This window comes from Rhineura floridana, chromosome 3 (genome assembly GCF_030035675.1).
Source record: "Rhineura floridana isolate rRhiFlo1 chromosome 3, rRhiFlo1.hap2, whole genome shotgun sequence".
In the NCBI taxonomy this organism is placed as follows: Eukaryota; Metazoa; Chordata; class Lepidosauria; order Squamata; family Rhineuridae; genus Rhineura; species Rhineura floridana.
Genome location: NC_084482.1, coordinates 208176540 through 208196990, shown reverse-complemented (window position 1 = coordinate 208196990; position 20451 = coordinate 208176540). Strand labels below are relative to the sequence as shown.

At 45.3% G+C, this 20451-nt stretch overlaps 1 protein-coding gene across 2 annotated transcripts; it reads left to right on the top strand.

Annotated features, from left to right (window-relative positions):
- Nucleotides 1-10829: 10829 nt before the first annotated feature.
- On the top strand, nucleotides 10830-16774 carry LOC133381393 (zinc finger protein 501-like). 2 transcript variants are annotated; one of them, XM_061620477.1, is made up of 3 exons: nucleotides 10830-11129; nucleotides 12639-12788; nucleotides 14545-16774. In XM_061620477.1, exon 3 carries the CDS (start codon nucleotides 14644-14646, stop codon nucleotides 16177-16179), a length of 1536 nt encoding a protein of 511 aa, XP_061476461.1. In that variant the 5' UTR covers nucleotides 10830-11129; nucleotides 12639-12788; nucleotides 14545-14643; the 3' UTR covers nucleotides 16180-16774. The 2 variants fall into 2 exon arrangements, with proteins under 2 accessions (XP_061476461.1, XP_061476462.1); XM_061620478.1 differs by lacking the exon at nucleotides 10830-11129 and adding an exon at nucleotides 11291-11379.
- The last annotated feature ends 3677 nt before the right edge of the window (nucleotides 16775-20451 follow it).

The window sequence follows — 20451 nt, the reverse complement described above, 5'->3', positions numbered from 1 at the left end:
TAAAAAAGGACAGTCCGGACTGGTGGAGTCCCTGGTGGTGCCTAGTGAAAGGCAGTAGCCACGAGCAGGTAGGAACCTGACAGGGAGAGCCAGGGAAGGGCGTCACAGGTGGTGGCAGAGGTGGAATATGGACAAAAGAGAGTCCCTAACAGTGGTGTGGCAAACAGAAATAACAAATAAAGATTACTTGTGAGAGTGACTGGCAAAGAGTGACTGGCAAAGAGTGAGTGAACTCAAACACCATGGTTGAATATATAAAGATGAAAAGAGAGGAGCTGGTGGAGAAGTGCATAACATTCAATTTACCTCACGAGGGTAAAGGAGTAGATGAATTGCGAGTAGCACTAATAGCTTTTACAACTGTCCAGCAAAAACAACCTGTCAGGGAAGAGACCCCAGAAGGATACTCAAGCAATCCCGCTTATATAGAGTATTTGAGAGAGAAGTTAAAGTTGGAAACTGAGAGAGTGAGGATGGAAGGTGCAGAGAAGGAAAAACAGCGGCAGTTGGAAACTGAGAGATTGAGGAGGGAGGCTGAGGAAAAAGACAAGCAGAGGGTCTTTGAAACGGAAGAGAAGGAAAGACAGCGGGAGTTGGAAACAGATTGAGGAGGGAGGCTGATGAGAAAGACAAGCAGAGGGAGTTGGAATTTGAGAGAATGAGAGTGGATGCTGAAATACAGGTGGAAAAGTTAAAGTTTGAAAGAGAGAAGTTTCATTCTGATGAAACAAGAAAGGACAGAAATGAAACAAAGATAAAGGTTACACTGAAAGATTTTGCAGTGTTTGAGCCGGGACAAGATCCATAAATTTACCTCAGCACTTTTGAAAAAGCGGCTCAAATGTGTGGGCTACCAGAGGATAAATATATGCAATATTTATCGAACTTGATCAAGGGGGAGTTGGCAGAGGTATACCAATATTTCCCCTCAGACAAGCCCGTCACATATGCCGAGTTTAAAGAGGCAGTATACAAAAGGTTCAGACTGGGACCTGACTATTTTAGAAAGTTATTCCGAAACTGTCAGATCCAAGCAGGGAGGTCTTTTGTTGAACTGGGAGCAAAGTTGATGGATATATTTGGAAAGTGGATGAGTAGTGCCAAAGCTCAGTCAGTGGAAGAGGTGAAAAGCCTCATGATACTGGATCAATTATTCCATCAGTTACCACCAGAAATAAGGCTCCTGGTCAAAGACCGTTCCCCTACATCGGTACAGGAGGCCGCAGAGATGGCGGATCACTTTGCCTCCAATAGAACTGGCTGGGTGGGGAAAACATCAAGAGAGTTTAAACCCAGACCATATAATGGCGGCAAAAAGGATGTGGTACCACAGCGAGGGAGTCCTCCAATAAAATCTGAAGGGCACAGGACACAACAGAGTGGATCTGTGTACCCTAAAATGGAGGAGAAATTATGCTATAAATGTGGTAGACCGGGGCACCTACGTTTTCAATGTGGGGTTGCCAACCCCATTAGTAATCCTGCTCAGGGAAGGGCAGTAAAAACAGAACCAAAAGAGCTGGAAACAAAAAAGGTTCAGTTCTGCCAGATAAACTGGACCGAAGTAAAAGACTTTGATATGAGTCTAAGAGAGGAAGTGTGTGTTCAGGGGGCAAATTATTGGGCATTGCTTGATACTGGTGCCGCTCAGACGTTACTGAGGCCAGATTTAATAAAATCTGAGGAAATATTACCTCAGGAAACGGTGACCATCCAAGGAGTGAGGGGTGAACCAGAAAGCTTACCCATGGCCCTAGTAAACATACAGTGGAGAGGCAAAGAGGGAAATTATAAAGTAGGTATTAATGCCCAGCAACAAGAACCAGTGATACTGGGAAGAGATGTAATGGGGGCACAAGGAAAAATATATGTGGTAACCAGACGACAGCTTGGCAGAGAGACAAGCCATGTTAACAGAGGCTGAAGAAAACAGGGTGCAACCTGTTATCGAGCCTACGGTCACCATAGCAACCCTTGGCAGGCCTGCTGAAGGAGACAAACTGTATCAAATGGTCTCTGGGGAAGAGGCAGAGCAGTTCAGGGTAGAGCTGGATAAGGATACAAGTTTGAGGCAAATAAAGGAGCAAGCCCTGACCCAACAGATTCCTTTCACTGACAAACTGAGGAATCAAATTGTGTGTGAGAATGGGATTTTATATAGACTGTGGATGCCTGCTGAGAGAAAGGATGAATGTGAACCAGTGAAGCAATTGATAGTACCTAGCAAATACAGAACCAGATTGCTAGAGGTAGCCCACGATGTCCCATGTGCAGGACATCTGGGAATAAAAAAGACCAAGAGGAGATTGGCTGCACACTATTATTGGCCAAATATCTCCAAAGATGTAAAACAATATTGTCTATCTTGTGGTATATGCCAAAAGGTGGAAAAAAGTGGAGTAAAGACAAAGGCACCCTTAAAGCCCCTTCCTATAATTGGACAACCCTTTTATAGAGTGGGAGTAGATTTGGTGGGCCCTTTTTCCAAACCCACAAGGCATGGCAAGAAATATCTATTGGTGGCGGTAGATTTTGCCACCAGGTACCCAGACGCGGAAGCATTAAGATCCGTAGAAGCCCCTGTAGTGGCAGAGGCTTTGTTAAAAATCTTTATGAGGCTGGGTTTCCCTCATGAAGTGCTGACGGATCAAGGCAGTGTATTCATGGGAGAAGTGATGCAATGTATGTGGAAGTGTTGTGGTCTAAAACATCTAAAGACCACCACTTACCATCCAGCCACTAACAGATTGACTGAGAGATTTAATGGGGTTCTGAAGGGCATGATAAGAAGTTATGTTCAAGATCACCCACAAGACTGAGATGAACGTTTGGGGTGCTTCTTATTCGCGTACAGAGAAGTCCCTCAGGAGTCAACAGGCTTCTCACCCTTTGAACTGATGTTCACTAGAAAAGTGAGGGGACCTTTGGAACTGTTAAAAAATTCATGGGAAGGAACCCTGGGAGAGTACAAAACATCTGTAGTTGATTTTGTATTAGACTTCCGCAGCAAATTAACATCAATGATGGAAGTTGTGCAAAAGAATTTGAGTCAAGCTCAGGAGAAGCAAAGTTACTGGTATGACAGAACAGCCAGGGAACGTGTGTATGATGTGGGAGAGATGGTTATGGCATTCATACCCAGGAAACATGATAAATTACAGGCTAACTGGGAGGGACCATATACCATAAGAGAAAAGCTTGACACAGTGACGTATGTAATTACCACAGACCAATTAAACAAAAACAAAGTGGTTCATGTAAATATGTTGAAACCTTACCATACCAGGGATGCAAAGGTGTTGCAAGTTACCTTATTCCCTGAGGGAAGTGGGCCTGAACTTCCAGATTTGGTACAGGAAAGCAAAGACAAAGGAGGGGTAGGTCAAGTGGAATGGTCGGAGGAGGTGAAAGAAGAAGGAAGAGATTCTGAGAGTTTTGAAAAACTATGGAGATCTCTTTAGTAATAAACCTGGCCGAACCAGTATAGCCAGACATTCCATTGATACTGGAAATCATGCCCCAATCAGATCTGTTCCGTACCGTGTGAATGGGAAAGTTTTGAGTGAAATTAAAAAGGTCGAAGATATGCTGGAACTAGGAGTGATCAGGGAATCCATCAGTCCCTGGGCCTCAAGTATTGTCCTGGTTCCGAAAAAAGATGGAACCACAAGATTTTGTATTGATTATCGATTAATCAATAAAATTACTTTCCCAGATGCGTATCCTATGCCTAGGGTGGACGCAATGTTAGAGTTGTTGGGGGCAGCAACCATTATCTCTACGATAGACCTCTGTAAAGGATTTTGGCAGATGGAACTAGACGAACAATCCAGAGCCAAAACTGCCTTCAGTACACCAGATGGGTTGTATGAGTTTGTGACTTTACCCATGGGACTAAGGAACTCACCAAGTTCGTTTCAGAGGCTAATTAATACTGTGTTGCGAGGCATGTCAGATTTTGCAGTGGCCTATATCGATGACGCGGCCATTTTTAGCAAGTCGGTGCCTGAGCATGTCCAACACCTGACAGCAGTATTAGAGACATTAAGGAAAGCAGGGCTAACTATAAAAGCTACAAAATGCCAGTTTGGGTTGAATGAAGTAATCTATTTAGGACATAAGGTGGGGAGTGGGAAAATAACCCCCTTATGGAGCAAAGTTGAGGCAATACAATCATGGCCTATCCCCTTAACAAAGAAACAAGTTAGGGCATTTTTAGGTGTGGCTGGATTCTACCGAAAGTTTGTGAAAAAATTTGGGGAAATAGCGACCCCCTTGCATGAGCTGACAAAGAAAAAGTGCTGAACGTGTGATATGGACGGATGAATGTCAAAAGGCTTTTGATCTTCTGAAGCAAGCCTTGTGCCAAGGACCTATATTAATAGCACCAGACTATGAGCAACCATTCATCGTGGCTACAGATGCGTCGGACCTCATGCTGGGAGTCGTCTTGCTGCAGGAGAGAGGAGGCACCAGACATCCGGTGGCGTATCTTAGTTGCAAGCTAACATCGAGGGAGAAGAATTATTCATCGGTCCAAAAGGAGTGCCTAGCGGTCGTGTGGGGACTGAGCAAGTTGCGCCCATACGTGTGGGGACGAAGATTTACGGTGACGACGGATCATCGGGCCTTGTTATGGTTGCAGACTATGAAAAACCATAACACTATGCTGCAGAGGTGGTCCTGGGCTCTACAAGACTATCAAGTGGACTTCAAGTTCATCAAAGGCAAGGACAATGTATTGGCCGGTGGACTTTCAAGGCAAGTGGCTGGGACTGCAGTGACATGATGCAGACGTAGGAACAAAAAAGACATTTTCCCCATAAAGACTTGATTTTATTGTTAACGCGGCGTATGAATCCTAGAGCAGGAATAATACTCTGCCGTTATTTTTAAGGGGGGGGAAATGTGATGTTCCTGTATTAATGTAAATATGGTAAGTGCTGTTTGTATAGAAGATAAATGGTAAGTGGAATGAAAGAGGAGGGGGGAGTAAATGAGCAGTAGAATGCTGGATGATTGGCTGAGTGGATGGCTGAGAGTATAAATGGAAGGATGACAGTTGAATCTGGGTGGACGTTAGTGGGTTGTTTTGGTGGAGTTTGGAGGTGGGTGTGAGTTGGTGTATGTCAGGAGAGTGTGGAGAAAGAGGGAGGTGGAGTTCGGATTAGTAATAAGTCAAATATCACAGTAAGAGATGAAACGATAAGCTTGTAGATCATTATCAAAGTTATCTTGTTATTAATGTTATTTAATAAATACTATTTTGGTTTACCAAAGGCCTGATTCTTGGCTGGGGTTTCACAGACCAGAAGGGAGGGTAAGGTAATAACCAAGGCTGAAGGGAAACAGTAACAAATGGTGGCAGCGGTGAAGAGGAGAAGATAACATTATAAGTATCCAGAGCAACCCCGAGTTATGAGTTATCTGCATTGATACAAGGGGGTTGGGAACAGCATAGGCACGCAGTCACGAATGTAACCGGATAGAGAGACTCAGGCAAGGTCTCTGGGAACATTGGTTGTAGAACGTGACTGGTGGTGCTGCCTAGCAGGGGGATCTATTGAGATCTGTGCTAGAGCGGAGAGAGAAACCATAAAAAGGACAGTCCGGACTGGTGGAGTCCCTGGTGAAAGGCAGTAGCCATGAGCAGGTAGGAACCTGACAGGGAGAGCCAGGGAAGGGTGTCACAGTCCCCTCCTCATTTAATCCCCACAACAACCCTGTGAGGTAGCTTAGGCTGAGAGGCAGTGACTGGCCCACGGTCACCCAGTGAGTTTCATGGCTAAGTGGGGATTCGAACCCTGGTCTCCCAGGTCCTAGTCCAGCACTCTAACCGCTACACCACACTGCATGCCACATTATTATTATTAATCTGACAGACCTCCAGTGGCCAGAGTGGTTTAACAGTCAGCCGCTCTGACTGAAACTCTGTGAGGGGAACAGTGCATCTTCTAGCAACTCTCAGCACCCTTCACTAACTACACTTCACTAACTTACGCTTGTTGTAAACCGGCTATGGGGCGGTATACAAATGCAATAAATAAATAAATACACTTCCCACGATTCTTTGGGAGAAGGCATGACTGTCTAAAGTGGAATAAAAGTCGGGTATGGATGTGGCCAGGGACAGCTTTGGTTTAAATTTGGATGGGAGACTGCATGTGCCTGCTGTAGAATAAAAAGGTGGGGAAAACCCTGAAAAAGAATTATACTGTTCACAGTGTTTTCTTTTTGGAAAGGAAAGGCCTTTCCCTCTACCCAGAGCCTGCCCACCCAATTCCATCCCTTCCTCCTCCCCCAGGTCAGTTTCACCTATCCTAAGCATGATTGCACAGGAGTACGTCCCATTGAACTAAAAAAGCATGCAAATTATCAAACCTGCCCTCCCATCCTCCTCCCTCCCATCACCTCCCTTTTGCCCCTTCTCCTTCCTTCCCCCTTCCATTACCCTCCCCCTCCCTTCGTATCCTAACCATGACTGCATGGAAGTAAAGCCCACTGAACTCTGGAAGTATGCAAATTATCAGACTTCCCTTTCCCCTCCTTCCTCTCTCCCTCCTCCTCCCTTGCCCACTCCAACCTTCCATCCCTCCCTCTTCTCTTTCCTCATGGTCAGTTTTACCTATGCTAAGCATGATTGCAGAGGAGGAAATCCCATTGAACTCAGTAAGCATGCAAATGATCAATCCATTCTGAGCAAACTTGCACACGATCCCATTTCTTACCTCCTGGATTAAAAAACAGAGAAATTCACTAATGGGGAAAAAAGCGTATGGTTTAAGTAGGTATAGATATTTCTATCAAACTTTAAAAGCAGCGAAATTGGACAGCTACAGTGAATGCACCAGGGGAGCAGGAGACCTGACCTCCTCTCTGAGATATTGTAGTGCCCTACAAATTTGTAAGAATGTAAACACAATTTGGGCTGGTCTTTCACAGTCCAACTCACTTCCTGTGTAGCTTTGATAAATTTGGTAACGTGCCTCTGAGCATATGGTAAGTGGTGGCAACACATTAGCCCAAATAACAGAAACAAGGTGTGATGTTCCTGTATGCGAATGTAATTAAATATGGTAAGTGCAGGTTTATTATAGGAAATATGGTAAGTGGAGTGAGTGAGAAGGGTAAGTACATGGGCTGTAGAATACTGGATGATGATTGGCTGGGGGTTTGAATGGCTGAAGGTATAAATGAGAGGATGACAGTTGAGTCTGGGTGGTGGGTGTTGGACAGGGTGGTTGTGGACAGAGAGGTTGATGTGGAGAGTAGAAGGTGGCTGTTGAGAGATTGGATTAAGAGTTCTGAGGCAAATATTAGGAATTAGGAACATAAGAGAAACATATATGAAACCATATGCTTGTCAACGAAATCTATAATCTTGTTATTCTTAGTGTTATCAATAAATAATTTCTTGGTTTACTTAAAGCCTGATTCCTTAACTGGGGGGCACAGACCAGGGGGGAGGCAGAGTAACCAAGGCTGAAGAAGAAAAAGTATCGAATGGTGGCAGCGGTGAAGGAAGAGATATTGTATCAACATCCAGTACCATAGAGCAACCCAGAGCTGTGAGCTTCATAGGCAAGAGGCTTCAGGGGGGTTGGGAATTACCTATACACACAGACACAAGGTATCTAAATAGCCAGGAAGAGACTAAGGCACAGTCTAGAGGCTATATTGGGTACACAGAGTGTTGGGTAGTGTGGCCTAGCAGGGGGATCTTTTGAGATCTGTGCTAGAGCGGAGAGAGGTAAAAATAAACACGACGATCCTGACTGGGGGTGGCCAGAGGTAGGCTAGACATCATAAGAACATAAGAAGAGCCTGCTGGATCAGGCCGGTGGCCCATCTAGTCCAGCATCCTGTTCTCACAGTGGCCAACCAGGTGCCTGGGGAAAGCCCGCAAGCAGGACCCGACTGCAAGAACACTCTCCTCTCCTGAGGCTTCCGGCAACTGGTTTTCAGAAGCATGCTGCCTCTGACTAGGGTGGTACAGCACAGCCATCACGGCTAGTAGCCATTGATAGCCCTGTCCTCCATGAATTTGTCTAATCTTCTTTTAAAGCCATCCAAGCTGGTGGCCATTACTGCATCTTGTGGGAGCAAATTCCATAGTTTGACTATGCGCTGAGTAAAGAAGTACTTCCTTTTGTCTGTCCTGAATCTTCCAACATTCAGCTTCTTTGAATGTCCACGAGTTCTAGTATTATGAGAGGGAGAAGAACTTTTCTCTATCCACTTTCTCAATGCCATGCATAATTTTCTACACTTCTATCATGTCTCCTCTGACCCGCCTTTTCTCTAAACTAAAAAGCCCCCAATGCTGCAACCTTTCCTCATAAGGAAGTCGCTCCATCCCCTTGATCATTCTGGTTGCCCTCTTCTGAACCTTTTCCAACTCTATAATATCCTTTTCGAGATGAGGCAACCAGAACTGTACACAGTATTCCAAATGCGGCCGCACCATAGATTTATACAACGGCATTATGATATCGGCTGTTTTATTTTCAATCCCTTTCCTAATTATTGCTAGCATGGAATTTGCCTTTTTCACAGCTGCCGCACACTGGGTAGACATTTTCATCGTGCTGTCCACTACAACCCCGAGGTCTCTCTCTTGGTTGGTCACCGCCAGTTCAGACCCCATGAGCGTATATGTGAAATTCAGATTTTTTGCTCCAATATGCATAATTTTACACTTGTTTATATTGAATTGCATTTGCCATTTTTCTGCCCATTCACTCAGTTTGGAGAGGTCTTTTTGGAGCTCTTCGCAATCCCTTTTTGTTTTAACAACCCTGAACAATTTAGTGTCATCAGCAAACTTGGCCACTTCACTGCTCACTCCTAATTCTAGGTCATTAATGAACAAGTTGAAAAGTACAAGTCCCAATACTGATCCTTGGGGGACTCCACTTTCTACAGCCCTCCATTGGGAGAACTGTAGGTGGGCCTGACTGAGGTGAGACATCACTAGTGGTCATAGAGAAAGATGGGAACGTCACACAAGGCATATGCTGTGCTGATTTTGTTTTAGCAGGGAGGAAGCAACACCTTGCCCCACACTCTGACCTTCATCTTCTGCAGTTTAAATGTTAAAAAAATGCCTAGCTGATTTTTAATTAATTCAAGAAATTTAGTATTGAACTCAATGATAAGGTCAGGCATGCTCAGTAAGAACCAACTGTTGGTGTTCTAAAAGCCAGACTCACCGCTGCTGGGCTTGCCTAATTGGGGCTACACTCACGCCAGACGTTTATCTCACTTTAGAGAGTCATGGCTTCCCCCAAGGAATCATGGGAAGTGTAGTTTCTGAAGGGTGCTGAGAGGAGACCCCTATTCCCCTGACAGAGCTCCAGTTGCCAGAGTGGTTTAACAGTCAGCTGCTCTGATTGAAGCTCTGTGAGGGGAACAGGGCATCTCCTAGCAACTCTCAGCACCCTTCACTAACAACACTTCCCAGGATTCTTTGGGAGAAGCCATGACTGTCTAAAGGGAAATAAAGGTCTGGTGTGGATGTAGCCAGGGACAGCTTTGGTTTAAATTTGGGTGTGAAGCTACATGTGCCTGTTGTACAATAAAAAGGTGGGGAAAACACTGAAGAATGATACTGTTCACAATTTTTTCCTTTTGGAAAGAGGCTTCCTCTCTGCCCAGTGCCCATCCACCCAATCTCCTCCCTTCTCTGCTCCTCCACCAGGTCAGTTTCACCTATCCTAAGCATAATTACACAGGAGTAAATCCCACTGAAGTAAAAAAGCATGCAAATGATCAAACCTGCCCTCCCCTCCTCTCCCCCTTCCTTCCCCTCCCCCCGCATGGTCAGTTTTACCTATCCGAAGCATGATTGCACAGGAGTAAATCTCACTGAACTCAATAAGCATGCAAATGATCAGACCTGCCTTTCCCTTCTCTCCCTTCCTCCTCCCCTGCCCACTCCAGGCTTCCCTCCCCATGGTCCAACCTAACCTAAGCATGATGCATGGGAGTAAATCCCACTGACTCAATAATCATGCAAATAATCCATTCTCAGCAAACTTGGAAAGGATCCCATTTCTTACCTCCCTGATTAAAAAGCTGAGAAATTCACTAATAGACATCATAGACTGCCAGTTTCAAGAATTCTAATTCTGATTTAAGTTAGTGACTTGGCTTCGGTTGATGTTTTTGTTATCTCAGCTATGAAAACCACAAGGTGGAATTCTTTCCCCCTGCAAGGGTTGCAAGAACACCTGCACTTGGTTGACTTTCTCTTCTCCTAAAGATACAGGATCAGTCTCAGGCCTTGAACCTGGCAATCCTAGTGTGGAAGGAATGCTGACTGACCTTTGGAGGAAGGTTGGGGACAAAAAACGGGGGGGGGCGTGGGGTGCAACGAAATATCCCGAAAAAAGAGTGCACCTTGAACAGGAGCCGTCCATCCCGCAACATGTTGTTGCAGGTCCCACTGGTTTTCTATATTTGCCGCCCTGGGCTCCTGCTGGGAGGAATATAAATCAAATAATAAATAAATAAAATACATTTCAAAATACATTATTTAAAACGAGAAGGGGGACGGAAAGAAAAATAAGATTAATGGAAGGTGGGGGGGTAAATCAAATTGGAAATGTCGACAGAATGAGGTTTCATTACAGGGGAATAACTGGAAGAACAGCCCATTTGGATACTTAACAGCGCAACCCTAAAGGGGGCGGCTAAGCTACCCCTCTATCAGCATGGGCCATCCGAGATGCCCTCCCCCCCGTGCAATCACTGAAAGGTCTGCAGGTGCAGATGAGGCGCCAGTAGGCAGCTTCCCTTATGCCGATGAAAGGAGAGTGTGCAGGATGACGCAAAGTTGTGGGGTCCCAGCCAGAGAGTTTGCTCCTTGGTCTTCAAAGGGTTAAAAGGAAGGAAATGGCTTCCTAGAGAGAAAGGAAATGAGGAGGAGTCCTCCAGTGCAAAGGGCCATGCCCATCGTGGGAATCCTGCTTGGAGGGAAGCCGGAGGTTGAGACACCCGGAGGGAGCGAAGAGCCGATCGTGGGCTGGAGCCGGTGCCTAAATCAGGAGCTGGACGTTTCTCTAAACTCTGCCCGGCCGCCTTCTGCGGACCGGCCTTTGTCCTCCTGCCCGCTCCGGGGGGATCTGGTGAGTCCCTCCTCTTGCATGTAGGAGGAGGAGACCCAGAGAGCGGCAGCGGAGGGAGGAGGCTGGGTGGGAAAAGCGAGGCAGGAAAGCGGGCCGGGGGCGGGGAGGAAAAGCGGAGGGAGCATCTTTGGGGAAGGGACTGAGAGGAGCCAGTCCAATTCTGGGGTTTGGGCAGAAAAGGGTTAAGGTGGCTGGGGGCTCGGGTAGGAGAGATCTGCCCTCCCAGTCTGGCCAGAGGTTTCCTTTCAAGGTAGTGATGGGTGGTGGCCTCTCAAGCGTTGGTCCAGGCCAGCTGCCAGCGTGGCCAGTGAGGGTGGGAGTGGTAGCCCAGGAGCATTCACAGTCCCCCCCCCATTCTTGCTTGAGGGAGATTGTTGCCTGGATAGCCAAAGAACACCTGGAAAATCCTTGAGTAATCTGAATGGGGTTGGGGAACTGTTGGAGTGGGGCGCATCACTTCCCTGTCGCCACCAAGGGGGATATAATTGGGGTCTCTTTTTGTGTAAATGAGGAAACGAAAAATGGCAGATGGAGTGAGGCAGAGACAGACTGAGGGAGAGGAAGGGAGAGAGCCAGCCTCTAGGTCTGGCAAGGACTGTTTGTTTGGCTTTTATGGGAGAAGCTGATGAGGGATGGCAGAATCTTTGCTTTCAAAAAGTGCTGTGTTGATTGCTTCTATCTATGCCCAATTTGTATACGTTTCACAACACTCAGATATTACAAAAATGCCATCTGTCTGCAGCAAACCTTCTGTTCAAAGGAAACTAGATCTTCATAAGTGTGGACCCTGGCACATCTCGCCTCTTAGGGAGCAGAAGAATGCGTAATGTTATGTGTCTAAAGTTTTCAATTCCCTATACTGTACCAAGTTTTAGAAAAAAGACATTCCCTGTCCAGAGGCTTACAATCTAATTATGCTACAAAAGGGAAAGTCGCTGGGGAGGGAAGAGGAAAACAAGCAAGTTTTATTTATTTATTTATTTATTTGTTAGTTATTAGGTATATCCTGTCATTCCTCCCAGCAGGAACCCAGGGCAGCAAGTTCTGGCCCTGGTTCTTTTGAAAGGGAGAGATTTCTCCATAAGAATCAGATGCTGGGGAGAAGGAACTTATTTTCTCCTCTGGGCAAAGCCTCTTCAAGAAGGTTGCTTCAATTCAAACCTCTTTTCAACATTTCAAAAGATTGCCCTGGGCCTAGAAGCATCTATCTGTTTTCATTTGCTTCTTTCAGAGCAGCCGATTGGAAAGGCTATAGATACCACTGCTTGATGGCCTGAATCTTCCATGTGACCCTGTGATGAAGTGCACTTTTTGTGCTTAGCAGGGACAGAAATATGGGAAGATGCCTTATGCTGAGAGCATTAGGCCATCTACCTCAGTGTTGTCGGGCAGGGTTTCAGTCACAGGAATCGAACCTAGGACCTTCACACAAAGTAGGTGCTCTACTACCCAGCCACAACCTTTCCCTGTTGCCTTAACTGAGGATAGGAAATGTTTTCTTGCCTTCAGGATCTATTGACCTTGGAAAAGGTAGGTGTCTGTTTCACTGAGGAGGAGTGGGCCCTGCTGGATCACACGTGAAAGGACCCTGCTCAGCAAAGTCATGGAAGAACATTGTGGAATCGTGGCCCACTTGCGTGAGGATCCTTCTTGTCCCGGGTTTGTAAAATCAGTTTGCAGTTGAACAATATATGCACTCTTTTATCTACTATTATTTCCATTTTTTTTTGCAATTATTTACAATTGCAAATACACACACACTTGCAATATTTTGTCACCATGACTCTTCCTCTTGCGGCTGGCCTCTGCGGTCTCTTTGTAGGTGGAAGACCTTTGTCAAAGCAAAAGTAAGCTTGGATGTCGGAGGCTGCCTTCTTCCTTGCATCTGGCCTGTCCTGCCCCAAAACATCCCAAGCGTTTGGAGGGTTGTAGCTATGCCTGGGATTATTTATTTATTTATTATTTATTTGTTACATTTATACCCTGCCTTTCTTTCACCCTGGAACCCAAGGCAGCATACATGTGGCTCCCAGGCGGTCTCTATCCAGGCACTGACCAGACCTGCTTAGCTTCAGCAAGGTGGTGGCCTCATGTGCCTTCAGACTATAGTCTGGGACCATAACCTGGGATGAGTATTTGGGGGCCAATAAGATAATGTCGTAGCCTTTGTTTTAATAGATTACAAGAAGGTTGGCTGGTGGGATGCAGATAAGTTAAAATTACATCGTGAAAATGTGGTCAGTGAATTCCAAAAATGGAGGGTAAATCTGCTCCAGGTGCCAGGAGGGTGCAGGAGCTGTGGCTCCACTTGCCTTCCTGGACATTTACCTCCAGTGAAAACAAGGTGAGCTGGGGCAGGGGGCAGCTGAATGGTAGTAGTAATCTGACACTCAGGGTGTCTTCGTACATGGCGTGTCGCCATGTTGGAAGAGAGATCCCAGGGAATTTGTGAGTGGAAGGGAACAGAGGCTGGAAGAGGAAAAAGGACAAGAGAGTAAAGCTAGTTGGAGAACTGGACTGGCAACAATTAGAGCCAGAGAGGAAAAAGACTAATCCTGGAGGTAACCCTCCGTGGTGAGCCAGTGAGGCTCTGTTTACTACTCTGTGATTCTGTCCTGTAGGGAGTATGCTTTAAGCTGGATTCCTGCATTGAGCCGGGAATTGGACTCGACGGCCTTATAGGCCTCTTCCAGCTCTGCTGTTCTAAGGGAGCAGAACAGAATAGCATGGGCAGGTGAAGGGAACGGCTACTCTATAGCAAAGTAGACAGGAGTGTTGGTAGGAAAGACATCCACCTTGGAAAGCAGAATAGAGAAGGGGTCCTATGATGAAAAAGGGATTTCTAGCACTAAATATCCCACCAGGCAGTTTCTGAGGCTAAGAGGCCGCTTGAGGTCTTGAGGATTCTAGAGACCTAAACGAGGAAATATCTGACGCACGTTTAGCCCAGATGTTGTTGGGCCCCAACTTGCATCAGCCCCAGCAAGCATGGCCAATAGAGTTCAAGGGCATGATGTTGGAAGAAAGAAGCCAGGGCAGTGAATGTTGCAGTGAACCCAGACGCCAAGGAGAAAAAGATGACCCGAAAGCATGAAGGCTTGCACCCGTACTGACCAAAGACTAGGATGAGCTGAAACAAATCATACGTGGAATGGAATTTCCATTGGTTCCAGTCCAACACGATCAGCTTTCATTTAATGACAATAAGCATAGTCTATTACATAGCGAGCTCCACTCCTTCCCTTCTTTTCCGTTCTGTCACTCACAAGAGCAGCGTATTGTAAACTGCTTAGAGGTTTTAGTACAATCAAGCAGTGTTTAAATTTTGTCAAATAAATAAATTAATTAATTGTGTTCTTGGAGTGTAGGCTCCACTTTTTCTTGGGATCTTAGCAGTTGTCTCTCTTCTTTCTAGGAGATGAAAGATCCAGATGTGTAGAAGGGGGAAAGCAGAGAACAAAAACTGTTGCAAGCCAGAACAGGAAGGGAAAATCCTTTTTCTCACGAAGTGGTGATGTCTCTGAAATCCGAATCCAAGAGAAAACAGACAAAGAAAAGGTGTAAGTGCCCTTTGTGTGGGGGCAGCTTCATCTGTAAATCAAGCCTTGAAATCCATAACAGAAGTCACACGGGAACGAAATTGTTTAAATGTTTCAAGTGTAGTAAGAGCTTTTCTACTAATTCATACCTTAAGGAATACATCAGAATTCGTACAGGGCAGACATCATATAAATGCTCAGAGTGTGGAAAGAACTTTAGTAGAAAAAAACCTTTTATTTTGCACCAAAGAATTCACACAGAGAAGAAACAATATACATGCGTAGAATGTGGAAAAAGCTTTCCTCAGAAAGAGTTCCTCATCATGCATCAATTGAATCATACAGAGGAGAAAATGTATAACTGCCTGGAGTGTGGAAAGAGCTTCAATCAGACTACAGCCCTCAACAGACATCAAAGAATTCACACAGTGGAGAAACCATATAAATGCCTGGAGTGTGGAAAGAGCTTCAATCAGACTACAGCCCTCAACAGACATCAAAGAACTCACACAGGTGAGAAACCATATAAATGCCTGGAGTGCGGAAAGAGCTTCAGTCAGAGCACACACCTCATTTACCATCAAAGAATCCACACCGGGGAGAAACCACATAAATGTTTGGTGTGTAGCAAGACCTTTTGCCACAAAGGATACCTGAAAGCACACCTAAGGACTCATACAGGAGAGAAGCCAGTTAAATGTTCAGAGTGTGATAAGAGCTTCAGTCAGAGCGCACAACTCATTTACCATCAAAGAATCCACACAGGGGAGAAACCATATAACTGTTCTGAGTGTGGAAAGAATTTTAGTAGGAGAAACAGTTTTCTTTTCCATCAAAGAACTCACACAGGAGAGAAACCATATAAGTGCTTGGAATGTGGAAAGAGCTTCAGTGTGAAAACAGCTCTCAACAGACATCAAAGAATTCACACAGGAGAGAAACCATATATATGCCTGGAGTGCGGAAATTTTTTTAATCAGAGCACACACCTCATTTACCATCAAAGAATCCACACAGGGGAGAAACCATATAAATGTTTGGTGTGCACGAAGAGCTTCTGTCATAAAGGAAACCTGAAAGCACACCTCAGGATTCACTCAGGGGAGAAACCAGTTAAATGTTCAGAGTGTGGTAAGAGCTTCAGTCAGAGCGCACAACTCATTTACCATCAAAGAATCCACACAGGGGAGAAACCATATAAATGCTCAGAGTGTGGAAGAACTTTAGTAGGAGAAACAGTTTTCTTGTGCATCAAAGAACTCACACAGGGGAGAAACCATATAAATGCTTGGAATGTGAAAAGAGCTTCAGTCAGAGATCAGACCTCAACAGACATCAAAGACTCCACACAGGTGAGAAACCATATATATGCCTGGAGTGTGGAAAGAGCTTCAGTGAGAAAAAAGTCCTTAACAGACATGAAAGAATTCATACAGGGGAGAAGCCATGTAAATGCTTGGAGTGTGGAAAGAGCTTCAGCCAGAAGATATATCTCACTGATCATCAAATAATTCATACTGAGGAGAAGCCATAGAAATACTTCGGGCATGGAGCTTTGCTTAGAACAGAAACCGGACAATGCATTAAATAAATTGCTAATGGAAAAACTATAAAAATGCTCAGGTTGTTGCATGGTGGCGCCAACTCCCTCCCCCCCACTCCTCAAATCCTTTTTATCAGGAACCACGAAAAAAAATCTCCACACCTCCTTATGGGCGTTGACAGTGTTAATTGCTCAATTCCAGAGGTTGCTCTTTGCCTTGGTGTCAAATGGCCATGCTCCTCATTATATCGAAAGGCCCAACCTGTCTGGGAAATTTGCTTTCCTGCTCATCTCTGCCCTAGAAATACAGGAGTAAAAGCAGGGCTGTTCCTCTGTGAAATTTTGACATCCCCGATTTGGAACGCACTGATAGTTTACATGTACGTTTTGAGACTTCTCTTTAGGATGGCCTAGTGTAGGGTTATCGAGAGAGTAGGTAGGTTTTATTATTTTATATGCTATCTGTTTGCTTTCTTCCTCTCCACGTTGTTGTAATGTGTTTTAAGTCTTTATTATTTTGTTAGTCACCTCGAGCAGATGTGTGTAGAGTTGGTTTTTATGTAAATAAATAATAAACCCTTGAAAATTAAAAAAAATTTTTTTTCAAGGGTGAGCCACTCAGGAGATGCATTGTGTAAATGGCTTACAGGAAAAAAGAGTCATCATAATCTGCTGTAAGAAATGCAACAGAGAATCTTGGGGCACCTGAGAAACATACTTATTTTGACACCAGCTTTGATGGGATGCAGTGGACAAAAGGCGCCCTTGCTTATGACACGCCAAAGCCAGAGAGATTGCAAACACAAAGTTACCTCTCTCATGCGAATTGTCCATGAGTCATGCATTTTCCTTACATTTATTGGGCCAGCATTGTGCCTGGAAGTGCTTTACAGAGTACACGAGAGGTCTCTGCTGCAAGGAGCTTGCATTCTCAAGCTTGACAAAGGGGAACCACAGAGGAAGCGGGGGAGTGGAGGAGGGGTAAACGGGGAAAGAGGATGCACTTACTCATTTCCTAATAGTAATAATAATTATATTGGACCTAAATGTACCTCTGTAGGTGCACTGTAATGTCAAAGTGGAGCTCGTACCGGGTACAGTCTAACCTCTTACACAAGCTCCCTTGAAATAAAATTGGCTGGTGCAAGCTGTGGGGGGTGGGGGTGGCCCAGGGAGCACAAAGTTCAGGTCTTTGGACCATCCACAAAGTGCAGGGCTGGCGAGACCTAGCCGCCTGCCATCTTCATTTGCTTAAAGGCATTTGCACAGGTAAACCAGTGTATGTAAATTTCTGCCCATGGGCCTGTGCCCTGCGTGCTTTTAAGTACCTAGTCATGCCTTGGGAAGATGACTGTAGAAGAAGCTGCTCCGATTGGGTCATCTGCAGGGGCTTGTTTTAAAATTTGGCGAGCCTAGCAGAACAGCCATTCTTTTGAACAGAGGACACCAGTTCATGACGGACAAGCCTATCAGGAAACGATTAGCCACCAATAGAGCCTCCAAAATAGAATTCCTTTTAATTCTGATGTTCAGGTATGAGTGACGGTCCTTAATGGCACCACAGATGCATAAGGTGGCAGGTGTGAGGGTACCAGAGAACTGGGAGACCAGGGTTTGAATCCTCACTCAGCCACAAAGCTCATTGGGTGACCTTGGGCCAATCACTGTCTCTCGGCCTAACCTACCTCAAGGGTTGTTGTGAGGATAAAATGGAGAGGGAAAGAGCCATGTGTACCAATTTAAGCCCCTAGGAGGAAAGATGGTATATAACTATAATATAAATAAATGTTTGATTTTCTAGTTTGTATGTAAGCCATCTTTGAGCATTTCTCAATGGGAAAAGCAGAATGTTATTATTAAGTAGCATAGGGTTGCATCCAGAATTGCTGTTCTGTCAGCACTATCCCAGGCAGTGGAAGCTGCTCCATCAGGGCGAATGAGGCTCTGCCCCACCAGCTGCACTCTGCCTTCCCCTGCTCCTATCTGCCTGCCTTCTTACTTTCAGCCCAAAGGGTGACACCGTTGTCTAAGGGATGGTGGCTGATATTTGGAGGTGAGTAGGAGACCAAACCCCCTTTAGGATGCACACCTTAATGTGGTGAGGGGGTTTGAGAGTGTTGAAGAAGCTGAGAGCAATGCCGTCAGGAGTCTAGACTAAGAAGCTAGACTCCTAGCAGGGGCACCCATGGCGGAATGGTCAAAGCTGAGACACCAGACTTAAGATGCATCCAAACTCAGAGGAAGGCAATGGTAAACCACCTCTGAATACCTCTTACCAAGAAAACCCTATGAACAGAGTATCCAAAATGCAACACGAGATAGTGCTGGAAGATGAGACCCCCAGGTCAGAAGGCACCGAGCTACTGGGGAAGAACAAAGGACAAGTACGAGTAGCGCTGTGACTAATGATGGAGCTGGGTCAAAGCCGAAAGGAAGGCCAAACAAGATGGACTGATTCCATAAAGGAAGCTACAGACCTAAACTTACCAGATCTGAACAGGGTGGTTCATGACAGATGCTGTTGGAGGTTGCTAATTCATAGGGTTGCCATAAGTCGTAATTGACTTGAAGGCACATAACAACAAGAAGGAGACCAAAAAAACAGGGTGTGTGGAATGAAATATCCTGAAAAAGCCCATGGCTGGCTGGAACCCTGGACAGGAGCACAACACGCTGCAACATTCTGTTACCAGTCCCACTGGTTTTTTATATTTAACCTACATTTTAAAAAACGGGATGGGAGTGAGAAAGGTAGGATTCATCGACTGCAAACTATATAGAAAACTATAACGAAATATCAAGTTATAAAGAAAAGGGGTGGGGGGAGATCAAATTGGAAATGTTAAAAAAATGGGTTTTGAAGAACACTGTTTGGGTCCTTAGGGTGCCATTGGATACCCCCCCGACTGTCCGCCTGTACAGTCACTGAAAGCTGAAGATCTTAACCCAGGTACTAGGAGACCCTCAGTGGGGAGGCTGTTCTCTCGGTAAGTTGCCACTACCAAAAAGGACCCCCTCTCCTTGGAGCCACCTGGAACTGGGCAGGGGAACAAATAAAAATGAAAAAGATCAAGAGGTTGGAGCAGTCCCCCAGGGAGGAAAGGCTATGACATTTGGGGCTATAATATTTTGCCCTCTTTCCCCAGGTTTCACAGGATCCAGGAACATCAGGCACACTTGCAGATCAACTCCATCCACCCCACCTGAATGGAATCTCTTAAGCTCAGTGGTACAGACCATCTTCCTGGCATACAAAAGATCCTCAACATCTCCAGTTAGGGCTGGGAAGTTCCCCACTCTCTGAAATCCTGGAGAGCTGCTGTCAGTCAGTGTAGACGATCCTAAGGTAGATGGTCCAGTGGTCCTGTACTCAGTATAAGGTGGCTTCCTATATGCCTATAAAGGGAGTTTCTATAGCAGGGGTTGTCAACCTGTCACCCATAGATGCCATGGTGCCCGTGAAGGCCTTCATTAGTTCCCCCAGCAGGTAGCCCAGAATCTGAGTTTTCATTAAAAAAAACCCAAAGTAAATATCTAGGTCTCCTAGAAAGAAAGTTATGGGGAAAAATGTGCAGGTACCGTTCTAAGCCATTTATGTGAAATGAGCTAGCCTGGCTGTTTGTGCCTGCCAGTGTTATTAGTCAATGAGTGAAGTCGGAGCTGTGAGTGATAACTGAGTTGTTTGGACACCAGGCAATAGGAATCCCTGGGGTTCTAAAGAGCTGCTATTTTGCCCTCCCTTTTAGTGCACTTTCCAGCTTCTGTTTTTTTTCCTAGTTCCTGGACTCTCGATAGTTTGCCCTTCCTCTATCCCTAGTAACCAGAATGCATCTTTCCTGTGCTGGGTTCGCCTGGCAGCACCTAGAAATTATGTTCTGCAAACACTAATACATAATAAGAGTAGATGAACGTTAAAGAATTCCCTCCCTGCAGAAGGCAAATGTGAAAAGTTTGCAAAGAGTCTGACGTGTGTTTTCTGCTTTGCAGGAACTAAAGACCGGGGACTCATTAAGAATTGACTGTACAGTTAACTTACAGTACAGTGTTTACACAGAAGTAAGCCTCTTTGTGTTTAATTGGGCTTACTTCCGGGTAAGTGGGTACAGGAGAACAGCCTAGGCTTTTGTTTAGGGTTTGCATGAGGGACAAACAGGGTTATTGTGTCTTTAACTGCTGTACGGCAGGCAGAAATTCAACAGGCCAAGCCTTTGCTATTATGTAAATACAATTTGAAATGTGC